Source organism: Lonchura striata, chromosome 2, assembly GCF_046129695.1.
Source record: "Lonchura striata isolate bLonStr1 chromosome 2, bLonStr1.mat, whole genome shotgun sequence".
Taxonomy (NCBI): Eukaryota; Metazoa; Chordata; class Aves; order Passeriformes; family Estrildidae; genus Lonchura; species Lonchura striata.
In genome coordinates, this window is record NC_134604.1 from 68,868,804 (window position 1) to 68,887,378 (window position 18,575).

Sequence of the window (18,575 nt, forward strand, 5' to 3'; positions counted from 1 at the left end):
AGACTTTCCACATCTGTTCTGTATAGAGGGGACCCAAACTGAATGCAGTATTCTGGAAATGGCCTGACAAGTTCTGAGTAGAGTGTAATGACTTCTTTATCTCAGCTGGTGATGTCCTTGCTGTTACAACCCAGCAGCCTGTTGAAATTTTACTTACCACAGCAACACCCTTTCCATTCATGCTGAGCTTGTTGTCTACCACAGGTCCCTTTCCACAAAGTTGGTCCCCAGCTGAGTATATCTGTTGACACGGATGAACTGGTTTTGTGCTTCCAGTGGAATGCCCTTTCCTCTAACTGGTAAAAGAAAAGTTAGCTTGGGTACCTTATATACAATATACAATACCTTTCACTGGCACCTCCAGGAGATTTTGTAGTCTTCCTTGAATCTGCCCAGATTCCATCTGGCTTCCATCCAGCTTGCAGTATCACTCCTGCCCACGCAGAAGAGTAGCAATGAGTAGTAGTCAGTGCTCTTGACAAGTTGTGGCATCGTCTCACCAACATTTCAGGCCTTAGCTGCCAGAAGGCAGCATAACTCCTTGTCATACCAGCAGATGGGCACTACTGCAAGCACTCATCATTTCTTTTTTAGGTATCCACTGTTGTGCTTCTCGTACAGTTTCACCTGGCAGACTTTGTTTGTGGGTGTCTACAGCTGTTAAATCTCCATGTCATAACATACTTTCACATTTAGAAAGTGCCACTTATCTATAAATACAGAAAATTGGTAAGAAGCATGAGAAGTATAAATACATAAGTGACGCATAGGCAGGTTGTTTGTTAAAGTACAGAAACAAGAAAGATGTCTCCATGTTCTATTAATGGAAGTGACAAGAACATTTGCCACCTTGAAGATGACTCTTGTCCCCACTCTCAGTTTTGCTTTCTTCCCTATCTCCACATTGTGTGTGTTTGGACAGAAAGCTGAACACCACATAGTTCTCCATAAATTAACATGCCAATGATAGTTTCATCTCTGTGTGGGTACTTCACATGAAACTTTGAGAAGTCACCGAGAATCATTCACTGAGAATGCTGCTCTTTCAATGTGCAAGATGCTGAATTTGGCCTTCTTTAACTCTTACTCCTCAGTTTTAAAAACATGAAATGGAAGATCCTGAAACCAATGAAGCTGTACTTTGATGGACTTCATTCACCGTATCCAAATCTCCCTTTCAAAGTTTTGAAGGTGGTTTCAAATATTTTAGTGCAGTGAGATGAAGGATGTAGTTTTCCTATTTAAACCCAGCATTCTGAGACCTTAAACAAGGATGGAAGGAAATACTTCTTGATAATAAAGCTGGCACGAGAACATGCCAAATGTTATTACTTCCCTTTAAAGAATCTTATATTTGCTGGTGTTCAGAAAGAGGAGTGTCAGCTTTATTATGTCTTGGAATTTCTTAACATCTTGACTGGCGGTAAACATTCTTTATAAGGTAGTGGAGTTGAAATGCATTTGTCCTATCAGTTCCTGGAGCTGAGCACTTCAGCTGTGTGACATGGAAAGTCCTGATCATCCTCTGACACTCACTTGCATTGATTGAAAGCAGTGTAAACAATATTGCTGTTTGGTCCCTACAAAAATCTAGTTATGCTCACCATAATTCTCCTCCATCAGGCTGAGACCAAACTGCTGTGGCCTGTGTTTCACATCAAGAAACAAACATGTCCAGAATGTGCTGAAAAATGCACTGAGGGAGTAAAAACCTGAGAGCTTTACATGCTGATGGATGTGAACAGGACACTGAAAAGTATTTCCTTCTGATGAGTCCAAAACCAATACTTCAGGGTTTGTGTGACAGCTTAGGGCTAGTTTATCTTATGTTGTTGAGTCTGCTGGCGCCATTTGAAGTCAGCCTGAGCCACACAAAAGTATCTGAAAGTAAGAGAAGTGTCTATGCAGGAGGGGATGATTCCTTGTAGGAAAAGGAACTGCTGCCCTCTGTAAAAGGGACACGCCAAAAATTACTCCAAAGAGCAGATGGAGACAAAGAATTTTCTGAATTTTCTTTCCTTGAAGGCCATATCCCTCAGCCCTTGTCCTGGGGAAGAGAAAATGCACATGCTCCAGTGAAGTGGTGGCAGTGCTGTGAAAGGTCTCTTTTTTTGTAGGCTAAAAGCATTAGGAAGGTGGTGTAAGGCAGAACATGACCCAGCAGCCCTAGTTTGGAGTTGACAAGTTCCATTCCTTCAGGGAAAGGTGAACATAAAGAAATTAGTGCCAGAGAGAACCTAGTAAGAACAAGCACTTTCATTAGTTAGTGTAAATACCATTTCTGGGCTTAAAGTGAAACCTGCCTACCTTTTCCTAGGAAGTTTGAGAGTGGTATACATGGTTCTATACACTATGCCTGAGGGTGTATGACATGAAGCTATGGGCTTTGGAGTAGCTTTCCTACGGCTTCTGTCAAATAAAGGGCATTTTTGGTTTATTGTCACTGACTTAGTTCTAAAAGGAAATCATTGTTCAAGACCCAAAAGTAGCTGTGAAACTTACATAAAAGCAATGTAGAAAGGTGGTTTCTGAAAGCTCTCCTGCTCACTGGTATGGAAGCAGTCTCTGTAACAACACCTTTATGCCAAATTTAATTGTATTAGCACCCTTTCCTCCAGGCTGCCCCTTTCCCTATATTTTGTCTGTTTTGCTGGCACACAGCAGGCCTATGGGTGTGTTTGCAATTACAGAGGGTGAAACAGGAACAGCTCTGCCTTATCTCCCTGGTTTCCCAATGTCACTAAGCGCATTTTATTTTGAGATTCCTGATGGTGCTTGGCAAAGATAAACAAAATCTTCCATCAGGAAACCTGGGAGCTATTTCCACAGGAAGCTTCAAATCACTAAAGTAAATAAAACCCTTTTACATTATTCCCAGCCACATTATTTAGCTAGCCTGAGCCTGTAACAATTGATGAGATAGGTGTCATATATTAGGAGGCTCGTAGCCTTTAAACAAATGATTCTTTTGGAATTCTGTGCATTTTGCTTCTGTCCCTACATTTATTCAGAAAATAGTCTTCACAGAAGGCACATTGAGGAAGAGCTCCAGACCTGACAACATAAAAGTAGTTGTAATTGTGTTATTCTGTTGGCATGCTATCCTTTTAAGCTAAAAATAGTTCATTTGCCTCAGTCCCCAGGGATCTTTAGTTTCATCTTAAGAGTTTTGCTTGGCTCTTCGTAGCTTTTACTGCGTACTGGCATCTTCAAAAGGAAAAATTACCACTATTTCTAGCCAACACTATTTCTGCTTTTCCCAACACACATCAGAACAATTTGAAATGTACTGTGAGTAAGATGCAGCATCTTCTTTCTTCCAAGTACTTATCCATATTCAAAATATTTGCCATCTGATTGTTTTTAAGTGTGTCTGAATTTAATGCTTTTTAACAAAATCGTATAGGATTCACATAATCTAACTTTAATCTTACAGTTAGGTACCTAAGCCTAAGCTGATCATGTAGGATCTCTTCATAATTAAGCATGAGGGACCAGAATCTCTGGAATTTGCCCCATCTTAAAGCAATGGTTTGCACTGCCCTCTGGAGAAGACTGTGTCACCCCATGGACTGTAAATATTTGCCCACATACAGAACACAAAACATCTACATTCAAGTAGACGTCTACATTTTGGCAGCTGAGGCTAAATATGATGCATGTATAGAAGTGTTTCATCTTAATAGCACTTTCAGACAGTATGTTCTTAATTAAGATTAGAATCTGGCATCACACACTCTTACATATCAAGCAGGATCCTGATGGTTGTCACTCATAGATGAGTTCATGGAATTTGAAGTTTTTCTTATAGCTTTGTTTGCCAGAGAGAGAAAAGTGGTAACACAATGGAACGTAAGTGGAACAATTTAAGCCTCAGGCTTTAATATTCAGTCTAATATTTTAGTGTCACTGCCTCCACTAGGTTGATCTTTGGACTACACACTTGAACTACAGCTGATGACAGGCACACACTTTGCTCCCACTGCAGGGGCACAATGAGTTCAACCAGCAGAAATCAGGACTCTCCCTGGGAGGCATCTAATGTCAGGAGAAATTTCAATCCAGGACTAGCAAGAGCTCATTTACCCTCTATTTAGCTCAGGGCTAGTTGTGGAAAAGAGGATGTTAAGGGGAACAACTGATGCGAGGCTTCCAATAGGCAGAGAGCAGTGAGCAGGTTATGCTCATGGTTCCCCTGGAAGATAAGTTAGGTCAGTTTGCAATGTGAGGATTTAGGGAGAAGCTTTCTGTTGGATTGGTCAACCAATGAGAGAGGATAATGAAAAAATATGTGGGATATTATTCACTTGAGAGGTACTTTTTGCAAATTCCTGCTGAAGTGACATTAAACCTGAAGCAACACCAGCAAGAATGAGCTGAATGGAAGTCAGCATTGAGTTTTTCATGATCTGAGAAACAAGAAAAGAAGGTATAATTCTCCCTTATGAAAGAAGAAGCCATTCTTAGGATTTCAAGTCAGGTTTACGGCCAAGTGCCATAGCAATTAGTTGTGAAAGAACAATTGAAAATGGCCACAGTCGATGTCACTTGACCAAGAAGAAGGAAATTACTTTATCAGAATATTGGCTACAAATAAACCAAGAGAGGTTGCATTCTAGGAGTAAAACTTGGAAGTGCTTTCTCTCAGGAACTTACTTCTACTTTCACTGAGGTCAGTGGTGTAAGCGCTTTGCTGGAGGGATGAGCCCCAGGTGGAGGCAGCTGGGAGGCAGCTGACACCGCCACAGCTCTGCACCGCTCCCCAGGCGGAGGAAGTTGCAAGTGACATTACAAACAACTGCAAACAGGACATATTCAAGTAGGGCTTTCTACATTGTTGGCTAAATTACTCCTGCCTATACCATCTGCTATGAAGTGCAAACTTAAACCATGTCTACACTTCGTAAATTTTTAGTGCAATAATCCTTGGTTTCTCTCAGGTGAAAATATTTTTCACCTGTGATAATGCCAAGCCACCTAAACAAAATACCTCCATCCTAATGCTGCCCACACACAGCTGGGCACCCAGGGCAGAGAGTACTGCTTCTGCTTACCTCTTGGGTGTCTGGCAGGCTTTAAATGCAGAGAGGGTAAACACCTCTACTCCAAGGCAAATCTCAGGCATGTAATCATATATGTTGTAATTTCTCAGGACATGAAGCATCTTTAAGAAATAGACATAATTTATCTGAATACTTGTGTATCATAAGAAAACAGTATAACCAAGCAAGTGATGAAAATGCAGTATTTTTATACTGCCCTCTTGAGATTCCTTTTCTCTTATGCAGTTCACAAGCTGAAGCTGTGATCAGAATGTTTATCCTTCTTCATAGTCCCACTATGTTGTCTTTAAGTAATTCTGCTTTTGGTGCCTTTCCCCAGTCTGTCATAACTTGGCATAACATTTATACAAACTCATTACTTCCAAGAGCAGCTTCCGTTTACAACAACTGATGTCTGAGGCCGAGTGTATCATAGCTCCAAGAAAAATTATAAGAATAGCTGGAGCTGAGTGTATGAAAGGAAAGATTATACACCTGAGCAGGAAGACAATGACACTGACTAGTTCAAAGGCTTCTTGATAAAGGGGGAAATATATGCTCTGTTAATTTTGGCTTATTAGTTTCATATAAACTAAAAAGTGTTCTTGATTTTTGACAGATGTACCAAGTGGATTCCATATTAGTTTGGAAAAAATGCCCATTGAAGGAGAGAATTTGGTATTGTCCTGTTCGGCCAACAAATTCCTGTACAAAGACATTGCTTGGATTTTGCCTAGGACAATCAACAATCAAACGAAAGCGAAGAAGTCTCACAACAGGGACTACTCCATCACCCTCACTCTGACCATCAAAAACGTTTCCCTGGCACACTCAGGCACCTATGCCTGCCGAGCAAGGAACGTATACACGGGGAAAGAAGTGCTTCAAACGAAAGACGTTACAATCAGAGGTGAGCACTGCAACAAAAAGGCTGTTTACTCTCGGATCCTCAAATATAAAAGCACAAGGAATGATTGTACAACACAAAGCAATGTAAAACATTAAAGGACTCATTAAACAGTAAGAGATGTCTCATATCATCTTGATTTTTGTATTACTGTTGCTACCTTTCAAGCCCTGAGGTGGTGCTCATTTCCCCATGGGTTGGAAATAGGAGGAATAGCAAACAAAATCCTAACGCGTGAGCTTCCGGTTGAGTTCAGACGGGTGTTTTCTGCTTTGAAAAGGCACGTGGAAGCTGGGGTTTGGAAGATCCCCCGTGCTACATTTTACATGCCGTTATTTTTTCTCTTGCTGTCTCCTACTGAGCAAAAAGGAAAACTTTGGATCAATCTTTTCTTCTGCTTTGATATCAGCCTCATCAAAAGTGTCAAAGCTGAATAAACTGATTAACTTTAAAAACTGCTGTTTTCAGTCAACAATGGACATTTAATAAGCTAACTTGAATGTGCAGAATGAGCACAATTCAGTTTGAGATTGACTGGACTACATTTTTTTTATTTTAATCTGATCTTGATGGACTTATAAATATTACCTGCTGAGCAAGTTCTAATACTTATTTATTTGAAATTATTTTCTACACTAAAGTACATTAATCTTAAGAAATTATCTTCTAAAAGAAGTATGCAGGGAATAAATAAAAATGTTGATATAATGCACAGACCTATCATATCATTTATAATAATGATGATTTTACAACTGACAGACATGAACCATGTTTCTCCAAATAAATCCAGGTAGACTTCCAGTTGTTGTGTTGGTCAATTTTTAAAGTCAGTTCTGCACTAATGTAAAAACTACTGATAAAAGTGTGAGTGTTGCTTCTGGCCTGAAGATTCAGGAGTTTGTAATGTTGTAATTATTTTATTAAATGAGGAATGTTACACTAACATGACTGACAAGGTTTTAGCCAGCATGGTTAGTTAATACATTTTTAAAATACAAATTCAAAATTGAAGCCATTAAAAATATTCATTGCTTTTGATATGCAAATGACAATTGGATTTATTATGGGGATTAAGAACCAGCAAAACTGCTGAAGGACAATTAAGGGCAGCCTAAGAATTCTTTGTGAGCATTTCCCCTTTTCTTTTCCTTTGTTATGATTTTGCTATGAGATGTTTCTGTGTGCTATAAATTCTGTGTAAGGAAAAAATTACTATTTTTAATAGATCTGATAACTTTATTTTTTTACAATTACATAGCTTTTATTATTTTTGGTTACATTTATGATTGATCATTAATATAGCATTTACATAAGCCATAACAAAACAGATCACAATGACCAAAATAGCTATAGCAAAGGAACAAAGTGGCTGTGTTTTTAAAATAGAGGGTGACAACATGACAGTTTCTTGCGCTTGGGAACTCACAGACTATTTCCTCCTTTAGGTATCGAGACCCTGTCCCACGGCTAAACTTGCCTTTCACGTGGGAATTGCTTTTGTCAAGTGTGAAAGGGTAAACAATAGCATTTCCCCATAATGCCAGTTTCATGGAGCCTAAAATGCTTAGAAAACAATTGATAACCTGGAAGTTGTCAGAGTAAAGAAAAGAATAATCATTTATATCTTGAAATGTCACCTATAGCCTGGTTGTATACAGTAACTCTTTTGTTCATTATTAGCATGATGGCTTCCAGAAACAATGTGTTCTTGCAAAGGGATCAGGCTCTCTTTTTTTCGTAAAACATGCCTAAAATGCAAGTGGGGTAGTTGGTGACTGCTTAAAAATGGAGCAAACTCACTCTTTAGCATTTGCAATTCTTCAGAAGAACTACAATACAGAATCCCCTTTTTTCCTAGGGTATTTTGTGGAAAGACATTTGATGGTGAGGTGGGCGGTGATGACAGGACATTATGAATTTTCCATGGCCTTGGGAGCCGAAGCACGATGATTTGTAGCAGCCAGTTGCCAGGCAATATGAGTTTGGGTCAAAAAAAAAAAAAAAAAAAAAAAGGAGATGTGGTAATTAGACTGTTCTATGAAGTTGCTGTGCATTGCAATGATGTATGTTACTGCCGACTGGAGGTCCCACCAGCCTGGGCTTGACCAGCACTTAGAGGGCCACGCTGTGCAAGGATGTCCTAACATCCCAATGTGGCTCTCCGTGTTGGATGCCAAAGAGAAAGCTCACTGGAAACCTTTGAGGAAAGCAGTTCTTGGTGGCAGGATGAAAACTACTGATGTCACTTTTGTTGTCCTTGGATGACTGGAGAATCTCATGGGTTTGGGGAGCTTCTCTGCCTTCTCTTGTGTAATATATTATTTAGGGAGAAAGGTGTGAATTATATTTCTTCTTTTTCCTTTTTAAAGTGTTTAAAATAAAGCTTGTATTTATATTTTTGTACTGATTAATAAAAAATAAGTGAACAGACAACATAATCCTAACAAAGGGTAAAAATGGATGGAATGCAAATGTAAACCCAAAAATTAACCAATTGTAATTTTTTCCCTTTGTTTGCTTTTAAAATCTCCCCTCCCTAACACCCCAGGTCAGACAAGTACTCTGGTACCAGTGTCCTCTTCTCCCCTCTGCGACTCCCCTGTCACTCCCCTGGACCAAATTCTGCCTACAATGAAGTTCCTCAGAGTAACTGAGAGCAGAGCTTGGCCAGCAAGGCAGCATTTGTTGGCAAGCAGGAAGGCTGGGGTCAGGTCTGGGAGCTGCCCTGGGAGCTGAGCCCCACACTGTGCTGGTGGCCAGGCTAGGCCCTCAGCTTTGGAGTGAGCAGAGTAGGACACTGGAAACTAACCCCCTTGGCTTCACTGCAAAAATGAATGGGAGAAAACAGGTGGTTTGCAAAAGAGAATAATCCTCAGGTTGACCAAGTCCTTGAAAAATCAGCTGATTGTAGCAGAGAAATTATTGAAAGTATGTGAATGATGGCTTAAGTTTTAAGCAAAAGGTTTTTCTTAATATGAAATCCCATCTTTAGTGTATGGCTATAAACAAATTAAAATTAATCACAACTCACAGAACGTGTGATTTGCCTTTGTTGTGTCATCTTGTCTGCCTTCATTTTGGATGTCTGGGCTGGGGTGTCTGTCAGGGACTGCTGAGAAATGTCAAGTTCTTCTCAGCACATGTATGTGGACACACCTCAGACTGTGCCTGTTCATAGTGTTGTGAAAATCGAGAACTGAACAAAAATTGAGGCGAGGTATCAAGGAGAAGAGGGCAGTGTTCTTGGCTGCAAGGCAAATATAGTTGACTATGCCATGGTGTAGGTATGTGATGAAGAATTTACAGTGCCTCTCATAAGCAATGCTGTTTGGGAAGAGAGAACAAATTGTTTACCAGGCTGTAAACAACAAATATCACTGCCTGTGAAAATTACTGGCTTGCAGCTCAGAAAAGCCCAAAAACCATAGTCATTGCACAGTCATGACTATGTTGGAATTAATTTCAAGGGGTAAGGGTATTGCAAAGATAGCCCACTTTAAAGGTGTTTTTAGTGCTGTGGGGCTCATGAACACTGAAAAAGTTGGTGGTACATAGGGTTTTAATATTTCTGGAGAGTTTTTATTTATGGCTGGTAACAGAATAATTATGAAGATGGAGATGTCTGTTGGCTAGTTTTTCTGTAAGGATAAAGAATAATCTCCCAAACACAGAATATCAGAAATTCAGCTGATACTGAACTTGGTTTACAGGCATCTGTTGCAGCTTGAAAGAAAATACTTGGAAATAGTTGATTTCTGCTTTTTTTTGTTTTGTTTCATATTTGTAATCTGTGTACCATGTTAGTAATTGCTGATTCTGGCAGTGTTCTTGAAGGGAAATATTGAAAATAATTAGGTAATCTGAGGGAGTCTGCAGAGTATTTCCTCCTGTGACACTGCTCAGGAGCTCCCTGAATTCTCTGTGACTGCTTTAAATGGACCAAAATATCAAAAATAATTATGCGAGAGTTACAAACGTGAATGAAAGATGTTGACATATAATGTGCATAAACGTTGTAAGTATCTGGACTTTTGTTAGAACAGCCTTGGGCACTGTATGAAATGAGGGAAGGAGTGGTAAAGGGTTGAAATGATTATGAGATTGTTTTGTTTCTTTCAGAGATGACTTTAACATGATATTTGTAGTGTGTTTTTGAAATGCTGTGGTGTGGTTTGGCCAGGCCTGGTTATGTTCAGCCAAATATGTGAAACACAGAAGTGAAATAATTTATGAAGACTTTGTCCAATGCTTCTGTGCTCATGGCTACTGGTTTTTGATTATGTGAGATTACTGAACATGATTTGTAACTGTACTCTTTAAATGAAGTGAATTATCAAAGGCATATTAATGGATATCACGGTGTCTGGAGCTGCAAAGTGCTATCAGCAACACAGAGATACTCTGCTACAAGGGTGTTCTGATGATTCTTCAAATCTTTGGTGTCACAGTTTGTTTCTTTTGATGATGAAACACTGAGCTTTCATAGAAAGTCATTGCTTTCGATATAAACAATTGTGGTTGGTCATGGAATTGAGAAAACCTTTTGAACACTGTCATCACTGGGCGTTCATTGGTCACCATAGCATGCTATTGCTGACTAATGGGAGTTCCCTGCACACACCAAACCCTCCTGAGCTAAGTAGAACAGTAAATAAAATCAATGAAAAATGAGCTTGGTAGAAGAGCCATAGCAATCTCTAACACCAGTAAAATGAGTGTAGGGGAGATAATTAAATCCCCACCATTACGAGAATGTAAAACAAAGGTGTTGTTTTGTCTTATAGCTCAAGAGGCACCAGCCCTGCTGCGGCAGCTTGCGGATCAGACAGTGAACGCCAGTAACTCTGCCATGTTGGAGTGCCAGGCTCGTGGTATTCCTGAGCCCCAGATATCCTGGTTTAAAAACCATGAGGAAATACAGCAAGAACCAGGTGAGAGCTTTGTGTACTCACCTGCCTCTTCAGCAGGCTTTTCATTTACCCATCTGCCTTAGGTAGCCATTTGCAGAGTCATTGGTCCCAGCACCTAGATGTAAGGAAGGCAGGCAGCAACCCAGGTGCTCCAGATAATTCTGTCTCACTCCAAAACATGAGCCAGGCTGGAGATCTAGACAGAACGGGTCTTTATGGAGTCAGTGAAATATTTTTCTTCTTAAAAGAGTCATCCCCAGAGAAACATATTTCCCTCCATTTGTTATAGAGGGAGCCCAAGGATCACGTGTCTTGGCCAGCAGATATGGAAGTACCAGCAGGAGTCTGTGGTCAGGCACTCAAAGTCTGTTAATGAGTCAAAAACTATCCAGGAGACTAAATCCATGTCTGGGGTGTCCAAAATCCAAATGCATATACTGGCGGCAGAGGAATCCAGGTCTCATGCAACAGAAAGGAACAGCTTCCCAGGTGGCATGTTGCAAGAACAGGAAAACTTTGGGAGCTGTTTACTGATGTTTCTGGAATGTGGCTTCAAAGACCAGCTAAGGCAATATGTCCAGCTGCTAGCACCATAGTCATGGAAGTGTTCCTTGGATATTTCAAATAGAAATAATTGATGGAGGAAAAGGCAAAATTTTCTCATGGCAATTAATGCACATTTGGTTCAGAAGCACACACTGAGATAGTGTTAAAACACTAGCAAAGATGTTCAAGGAGGTCTGGTCCATAGGAACTCGAATTTAAGATGTAGTCTTCTACAGAACATTTTAGAAAGTTTGTAGCTATGGTTGTGTCCTGAATTATTGGGAATTACTATAGCATGAATAAAAGCAACTGGAAAAAATTCTGAGGATTTCTCCAACTGAGTTATAAGCCTGTGCAGACTTGCAGCCCAAGCACTAAGCTTAATCTAGAGACAGATTCCATAAAGATTTGCAGTTGATCACATTGCTGTAGTGTGCATTAATAGCACTATCTTCCAAAATGAATGTTACGTGCCTAACTTGGGTGTAATGCAACAGATACAACTGGGACCCAGGGAGATGTCTTCAGAGGGTAGGTCAGAGCACTTCAGTTAGGTGTCTGAAATAGATGATGGGAATACATTTTGATGGGACTGTGGTTCTGATGGAGCCAAACAAAAGTATGTACTTGACTACACATTTCCTTTCTAGAAGGTGCCTCAGCAGCAGTCCTGAGGCCAAATCTGCTCCTGCCTCTTCCTTGCTTCTTGGAATATTGTTGAGGCTGTCTTCTGGGTTGACCTATCTGGAATAAACAAGGTGTTTAAAACTTCAGGTAACTCCTATGCTTTAGGATACACCTCATGGGCATTCTCTTTGCACTATCTGGAGCCCCTTTGCAAAGGAGCCCATTGTTCCATGCCGCATGGGCAGGTGAGATTTGGAGCAAGTCTGCTCCCATAGGGACAGTCTGAATGGTTTTTGGAAGGGCTCTAAGCTTGAGCTGCTTCTGGGACAGACCTGGGCCTGTAAGTGCAGTAATCAGAGTGTCATTTTTCCAAAAGCTTCAGACATGCTAAAGGGCTCACCTGAAAGCATAGGCACAGTGCTATCAACATAAACAGTACCAAGTACTTCCAGGATCATTTCCTTAGGCAGAGCTTTTGACTTACACAAGTGCTTTGTAAACGCTGATTTCCAAGAGACTCACAAGGCATCCAAGTGTATTTGGCTTTCCTGCAGACAACGTTGAGCTGTGCAGTCTATGGCTCAGATGTCTTCTGAGAAGAACTTGAAATAGATACTATTACACAAGGGCCAGGTTTTGTTTATATCCTGGCTCCCTCTCATCATAAAATATTTCATTTCACAGGAATAATTTTAGGGCCTGGAAGCCGAATGCTGTTTATTGAAAGAGTAAAAGAGGAGGATGAAGGACTTTACCAGTGTATAGCCACCAACTTGAAAGGGTCCGTGGAGAGTGCAGCGTATGTCACAGTACAAGGTAAAGCACCACACTAAATGGAAGAGCAAACTTTCCAGAGTGATGTTCTTAGGCTGGAAAGGCAGGGGCATGACCTGGGACTCCTCTGGTGATCTCTGAAGCAATTTGAAGGAAGTCCTAGCAAGGGAAGCATACCAGGTTGGAAAGGAAGCCCAGCAGGAAATGCTAACTCAGAGTGTGTTTACACTGACCTAAAAAGAAGAATTGCTTCAACTCAACAAAGATCAGGTCAGGGTAGAAGACAAATGTAAATTTAGTATCAGCAAAACAAACAAAAAACAGGGTAAGTAGCACTCTCCTACCCACGCATTTTCCCATTTCAGGTTAATCCCATAGAAATTAGAGGACTGGGATATTCTCATTTGTTTATTTTTCTGTGTAAAGTGAACTGCCAAATCAGACTGGAAGATTTTTGCCTAGCAATAGCTGCATATGCAAAGGTACTACTACAAGGAAGTAGTTTGATTTAGCTATTTCTGTAAGCACTACTTGAGTTATCATGCTAATAATTTAAATGTCCAGCATTGTTCTGCCCTGACTCATGCCTGTGGTAGTGAAATAATTTAATTTTACACTGAATAAAAATAAAGTTTATTAAGTGACCTTTCAATTTCATTGAGTACCCTTTTAGTTCATGAATTATGAGATTAGAGAAATAGGTTGACTTTCTCCATATAGGTCAGTGTCGTGCATGTATTAAATTTGACATAATCTATTTTACTGACCTAAAATATGTCCTAGATGCATTTAGTTGCTCCTTATAGAACACAATTTGACTATAACAAGGCCTCTTAGACAGAGATTATATGTTTGTGGATGTTCTCATATAATTTTTAAATGTGTCTGAATACTTCTCAGTATTTGGAGCATCCTGCAGCACAAGACAATTACAACCAGTATTGATTTTTTGCCATGAGGGTGTTAGCAGTCGGAGTTAATGGTGGTGATGTTTTTGCTTTAAAAGGTCAGGGATAAGTATATGCACGTGTGGGCTGGACTAACTGGTGAAATTGAGCAGGTAAAACACTTATCCCCTTATGAATAATTATAGAATAATAGAATGGTCTGGGTTGGAAGGATCATTAAATATCCTCTAGCTCCAGCCTGGTCTAGTGGAAGGCAGGAACACCTCCACCAAACCAGGTTTCTCAAAGCCCCCTCCAACTCAGCCATGAACACTTACAGGGATGCGGCACCCAGGACTTCATCACGCTCAGAGTAAAAAATTGCTTCATAATATCCAATCTAAACCTGTCTTCTTTCAGTGTGAAACCATTCCCCCTTGTCCTATATCCCCATGCCCTTGGAAGAAGTCTCTCCAGCTCTCTATTAGACCCCCTTTAAGTAATGGAAGGCTGCCAAAAGATCTCCCTGGAGCCTTCTCCACTCCAAGCTGAACAATTCCAGCTGTCTCAACTGCTTTCATAGGAGAGGTGCTTTAGCCCTCTGCTCAGCTTTGTGGCCCTCCTCTGGACTCGCTCCAGAAGATCCACATCATTCTCATGTTGGAGGCCCCAGAGGTGGATGCAGCAGTCCAGGTGGGGTCTAACAATGGTAGAGAGGCAGAATCACCTCCCTCTAAGCGCCTTGATAATACTAAAGCTTTTACAGCTGCTGTAACAGCTAAATAAATAACTTGTGCCAGCTGCTTGCTGTCCAAATCATCCTACTAATTCATAGTCCTGGACAATGTAATTCATTATTGTATTGATTTTTAACATAATTGAAGCTTGGCTGTTTATTACAACCACAAGCATTCTGTCAGAGGGTTTCTAGGAAGTCATATATCCTAGTCCAGAGGAGAGGAAAGAGAGCAGCCAGGAAGGCTTCTTCAGTGGTTACATGTCCTGAGGGACCAGGAGCAATGTTCTTGTACGACTTCTATAGGAGCAGGAGATGAAGACTACCACATTAAAATTTATGGCTTTGAGAGTGGATGATGAAAAGAGAGAATTTGTCTTATCTATTACAATCAAGGAAAATGTCTTCCCACTCTTTTCCTACTACATGAAGGGATGTCACTAGAGGTTTTTTTACTCATTCCTACACTGCTCTGGAGCAAGTGTCCCTCTCCCAGGAAATGGCAGCTCCCACCTCATTCCTGAGCCTGGAGGGACAAGATCAGAGCTTGAATGTGTGGCTTTCTCTAAGCTTTTCCACTTTCTTGTCTCTGTGAGAAACACAGGCCCTGTGCCTGCTGTGGCAAGCACCTCTCATGTCCTGGGACCACAGTCCTGGGACTCTTGGAATATGGGGCTGCAGATCAAAGGGAGCAGAGCAGTGCCTCATGACGATGGCCATGTTTAGCAGATTTGAAAAGTAGTTTGTGAAGGAGTCAGGAAGGAAACTGTCTGCTCTCTTTATTTCCTCTGAAAAAACATTCTTATACTCACAGATAAAACAATGTGTTATTTTTGTGTCCGAGATGGATGAATGGATGGTGGAATCAAAGGGCTGTCTTTAAATAATTGCAGGCTGTGTTTGGTTTGGAACCAGGGGTTGCTGAACTGTCTGTGGAGAAGAAGGGCCACATCTGTGGGCATGTCAGAGCAATCTCACCACTTACTCTTGGCTGGGGAACCAAAGAGGCAGCAGATCTGCAAGGAAAGAATAGAAACAGCAAATGGCTACCAGAGCATCCAGCAGGTGGAAGGGACTGTATCCCTAAAAGTCTAGGGAGAAATGCTGCTGGGCATGTGGGGAACACAGACTCTTGGGAACCTTTTTTGTGGAGGACCACCATGCTTGCAGATTTCCTGCTTCCCCAGCTGTAGACCCTCTCATTCCCAGGGATACAGTTAGTTGCAGAGGTGCTGCTTTGAAGGAGATGTGTTGATAAAGGAAGAAGCACCTTTACAGCTCATGCTCACTAAAATATGGACATATAACAAGCAAAAAATACAGCAATGAGCCCTGTCTTAAAGCTGATGTTTGATAACTTAATGTGAATCCTGCTGATGAAAAGGAAAATATCTCATTTATTAAATACTCACTAAACTGTTCTCATGCTATGAAGATGGTGGTAGCTTTTCAAATAATATTTATTTAATTTACTTCTTTTAAATAACATTTCTATCTATCTATCTATCTATCTATCTAGGTACCTACCTACCTACCTACCTACCTATCTACCTACCTAACCTTTCTGACTTATCTCAAAAAGTTGTTGTGCCTTTTGAGGCATGCTGAAGTTATCAGGAACTTCTCCATGAAGTTTACCTGGAATTCCCACAGCTACTCAATGAAATTCAGCTTGGGTCATGACTTCAGTTTGCAAGATTAAAGGTGGACATCAGAAGACACTAAGACTCCTGTTACCTCAGAAGCCCACTAAAGAGGTTTGGAATGGAATCCTGGTGGTCAATAGTTTCAAGCTCAGTTCAAACAAGGCTCATCACCAATGCTCTGGTCTTGTCATAACTAACTTATGACAAACTCTGAGGGTGGACATTCCTCAGCATCTCTGAACAGCCATCCCAGTGCTGCAGTGCTGTGATTGTGGGACCACATGGATTAAGCAGGGTAGATGCCATTGAGGTAGGGGTGAGGAATCCTTTAGGTGCAGCAGATTAGCATTGTTGCCCCAGGCATTGCTTCTTCCCTGGTTGACACCTGAGCTGCACAACAATGTTTATGTGTTTAGAGCTCAAATCCTAATGAGAAAGCCCATACCAGCCAAAGGCTTGAGCTTGTAGCTGGAGAGACCGGCAGATTAATCCAGGCTCTCTTCCTGGCATCCTTGCGTGGTTCTGGTGGCTTCTGTTGCTACTGAAAGAGAGAAGCTGCTGCTGGTGGCACTTCTTCACTCACCCCCTCCTCACCCCTCTGCAGTCCTGCAGACATGGGGTGGTTTTTGGAGGGGCTCAGGGGAGAAAGGGGGCAGCTGCTTGGGGCAGAGTCAGGCAGATGGGACAGAGCTGCACACAGGGAAAAGTCTTTGTCTAATGAGGTGTCTGGGTGAGTAAAGCTCTGGGATGGAGGTGTAAGGGATGCCTGAAATCTTCAGCTACCAGGCAGAGAGAGGGATTTAGTACTGATTAAATCCTCACCAAACTCTGCTAATCCTAAGGCCTCTTCTGAGTGTTTCTGCCTGTTCTGCCTCAAATTAAACCTTTTTCTACCCAGCTGAGAGACACTCAGAGAGCTCTGACTTCAAGGCTTTCAGCAAGACTAGGACTCTGGCACTTGATAACCCAGCCCAGCTGGAGAAACGCTTTCTGGTTGCCTACATTTGCTCTGACATTTCAAAGACAGCACCTTCGCATCTCTTTGCTGACTCCTGGGCAGCTGCTGCAGTGGTTAGATGGTTGCTGTCTTCCACCCCAGGCCTGACTGTACCTCATGGGTGTTCCATGTCCTGCTGTGGTAACCAATGAACCTTCAGCTCCTCCAGGTTTTCCTGAATAGATATCAGAAACTATTATCTGCCATCTGCAGGAGTGCTGCTTAGAAGCAAGAGGAGACTAACCATATGTAAAAGGAAATGCTGATGCCAGAGAGTAGGCAAGCTGCATTATGCTGTATTATTTATGCTATCACTATATTCTATATCTAAACCAAGTACTTGAAAAAAATACTTGTGAAAAGAGAACTCTCTTGGTATTTCCGGAGACTATTGTATCTCCATTCATTGTTGCAGTCATGTTTTTCCTCAATGAGCTTTGTTCTCTAAGCTCCAGAATGGACATGCCAGAGAAATCTTAGATATGGGGCATGAAAACAAATCTGGTTATCTGATTTTTAGGGAGACAAGACATTATGCTAATTAAGCAACACATCCTCTAAACAAAGCTTTGTAGCCTTTTGCCTAAAACCAGAACAATCCCTCTGGATTACCCAGTAAACTCACCAGTGAGACACAATAACACCTTTTTCATTTATTAGGAGTAACACCAAGTTGCCAGGCTCTGAAACTCTGCAAGTGCAGTTGACAAAACTACTGTGAAATCATGTTCAGAATTACTCCTCCTTGTCCTCTCATTTACCCTCTCTAGAGGGTATATCAGAATAAGAGGCAGGATATGATGGTTCTTTTTGCATTTTCTACCAATCAGATGGAAAACATATTGTGGGAAATGCTGGATTTTGATGCAATCACAGGATTTGCAAAACAAAGTGCCCTGAAACTATTTTACAAATCCCTAAATAGCAGTCTGAAGTGAGTTTTATTTTGGCATTTTTAAAGATTTGTCAGTGGGCTCTAATACTTTCCAGATTTCTAATGTTCACGCTGCTTTATTTTCAGTTCTTGCTGGTGTTGTTTTTTTCTCTTTCTGTGCTTAATCACTTCCCTGGTTTCTAGAGCTCTCCCAGCTCCCTGCCACCTGGGTTCTGTGGGGTGCTGCTGGGAAGGAGGGGGTCCCTTGTTCCCTCAGGGAGCCTGGCCCTCTGCTGCTGGTGTGACTGACAGGAGACCTGAGGGCACAGAGCCTGCCAGGGAGCAGTGGACTGGAGGGAATATGCTAAACCATATTCCCTGGATTTCTGCCCAGTGGGAAGGAGGGTCAAGACCCTGGTACCATGCTGTGTATGAGCTGAGCCCCTAGGTGACAGATCAGATCCATCCAAGCCATGGGAAGAAGAGCTGATGGACTTCTGCTGGCAAGACCATGAGTCTCCAAGAGAAGCCCCAGGCCACCCCCAGTGATGGCTTTGGTGAGGGCTGGAGGGTTTACAGCATGTCTGGGATAGAGGTGCATGCTGCAGGGCTCAGCCACCAGCAGGGAA

At 41.5% G+C, this 18,575-nt stretch overlaps 1 protein-coding gene across 1 annotated transcript in view; it reads left to right on the forward strand.

Moving 5' to 3' along the window:
• The window catches only part of FLT1 (fms related receptor tyrosine kinase 1), a 114,539-nt gene that overhangs the window by 68,757 nt on the left and 27,207 nt on the right, over positions 1-18,575 (forward strand). Inside the window, exons 13-15 of the mRNA XM_021541982.3 lie at positions 5,662-5,952; positions 10,734-10,880; positions 12,717-12,848. Coding sequence (XP_021397657.2) covers positions 5,662-5,952; positions 10,734-10,880; positions 12,717-12,848 — 570 coding nt within the window. The remainder of the gene's footprint in view (positions 1-5,661; positions 5,953-10,733; positions 10,881-12,716; positions 12,849-18,575) is intronic.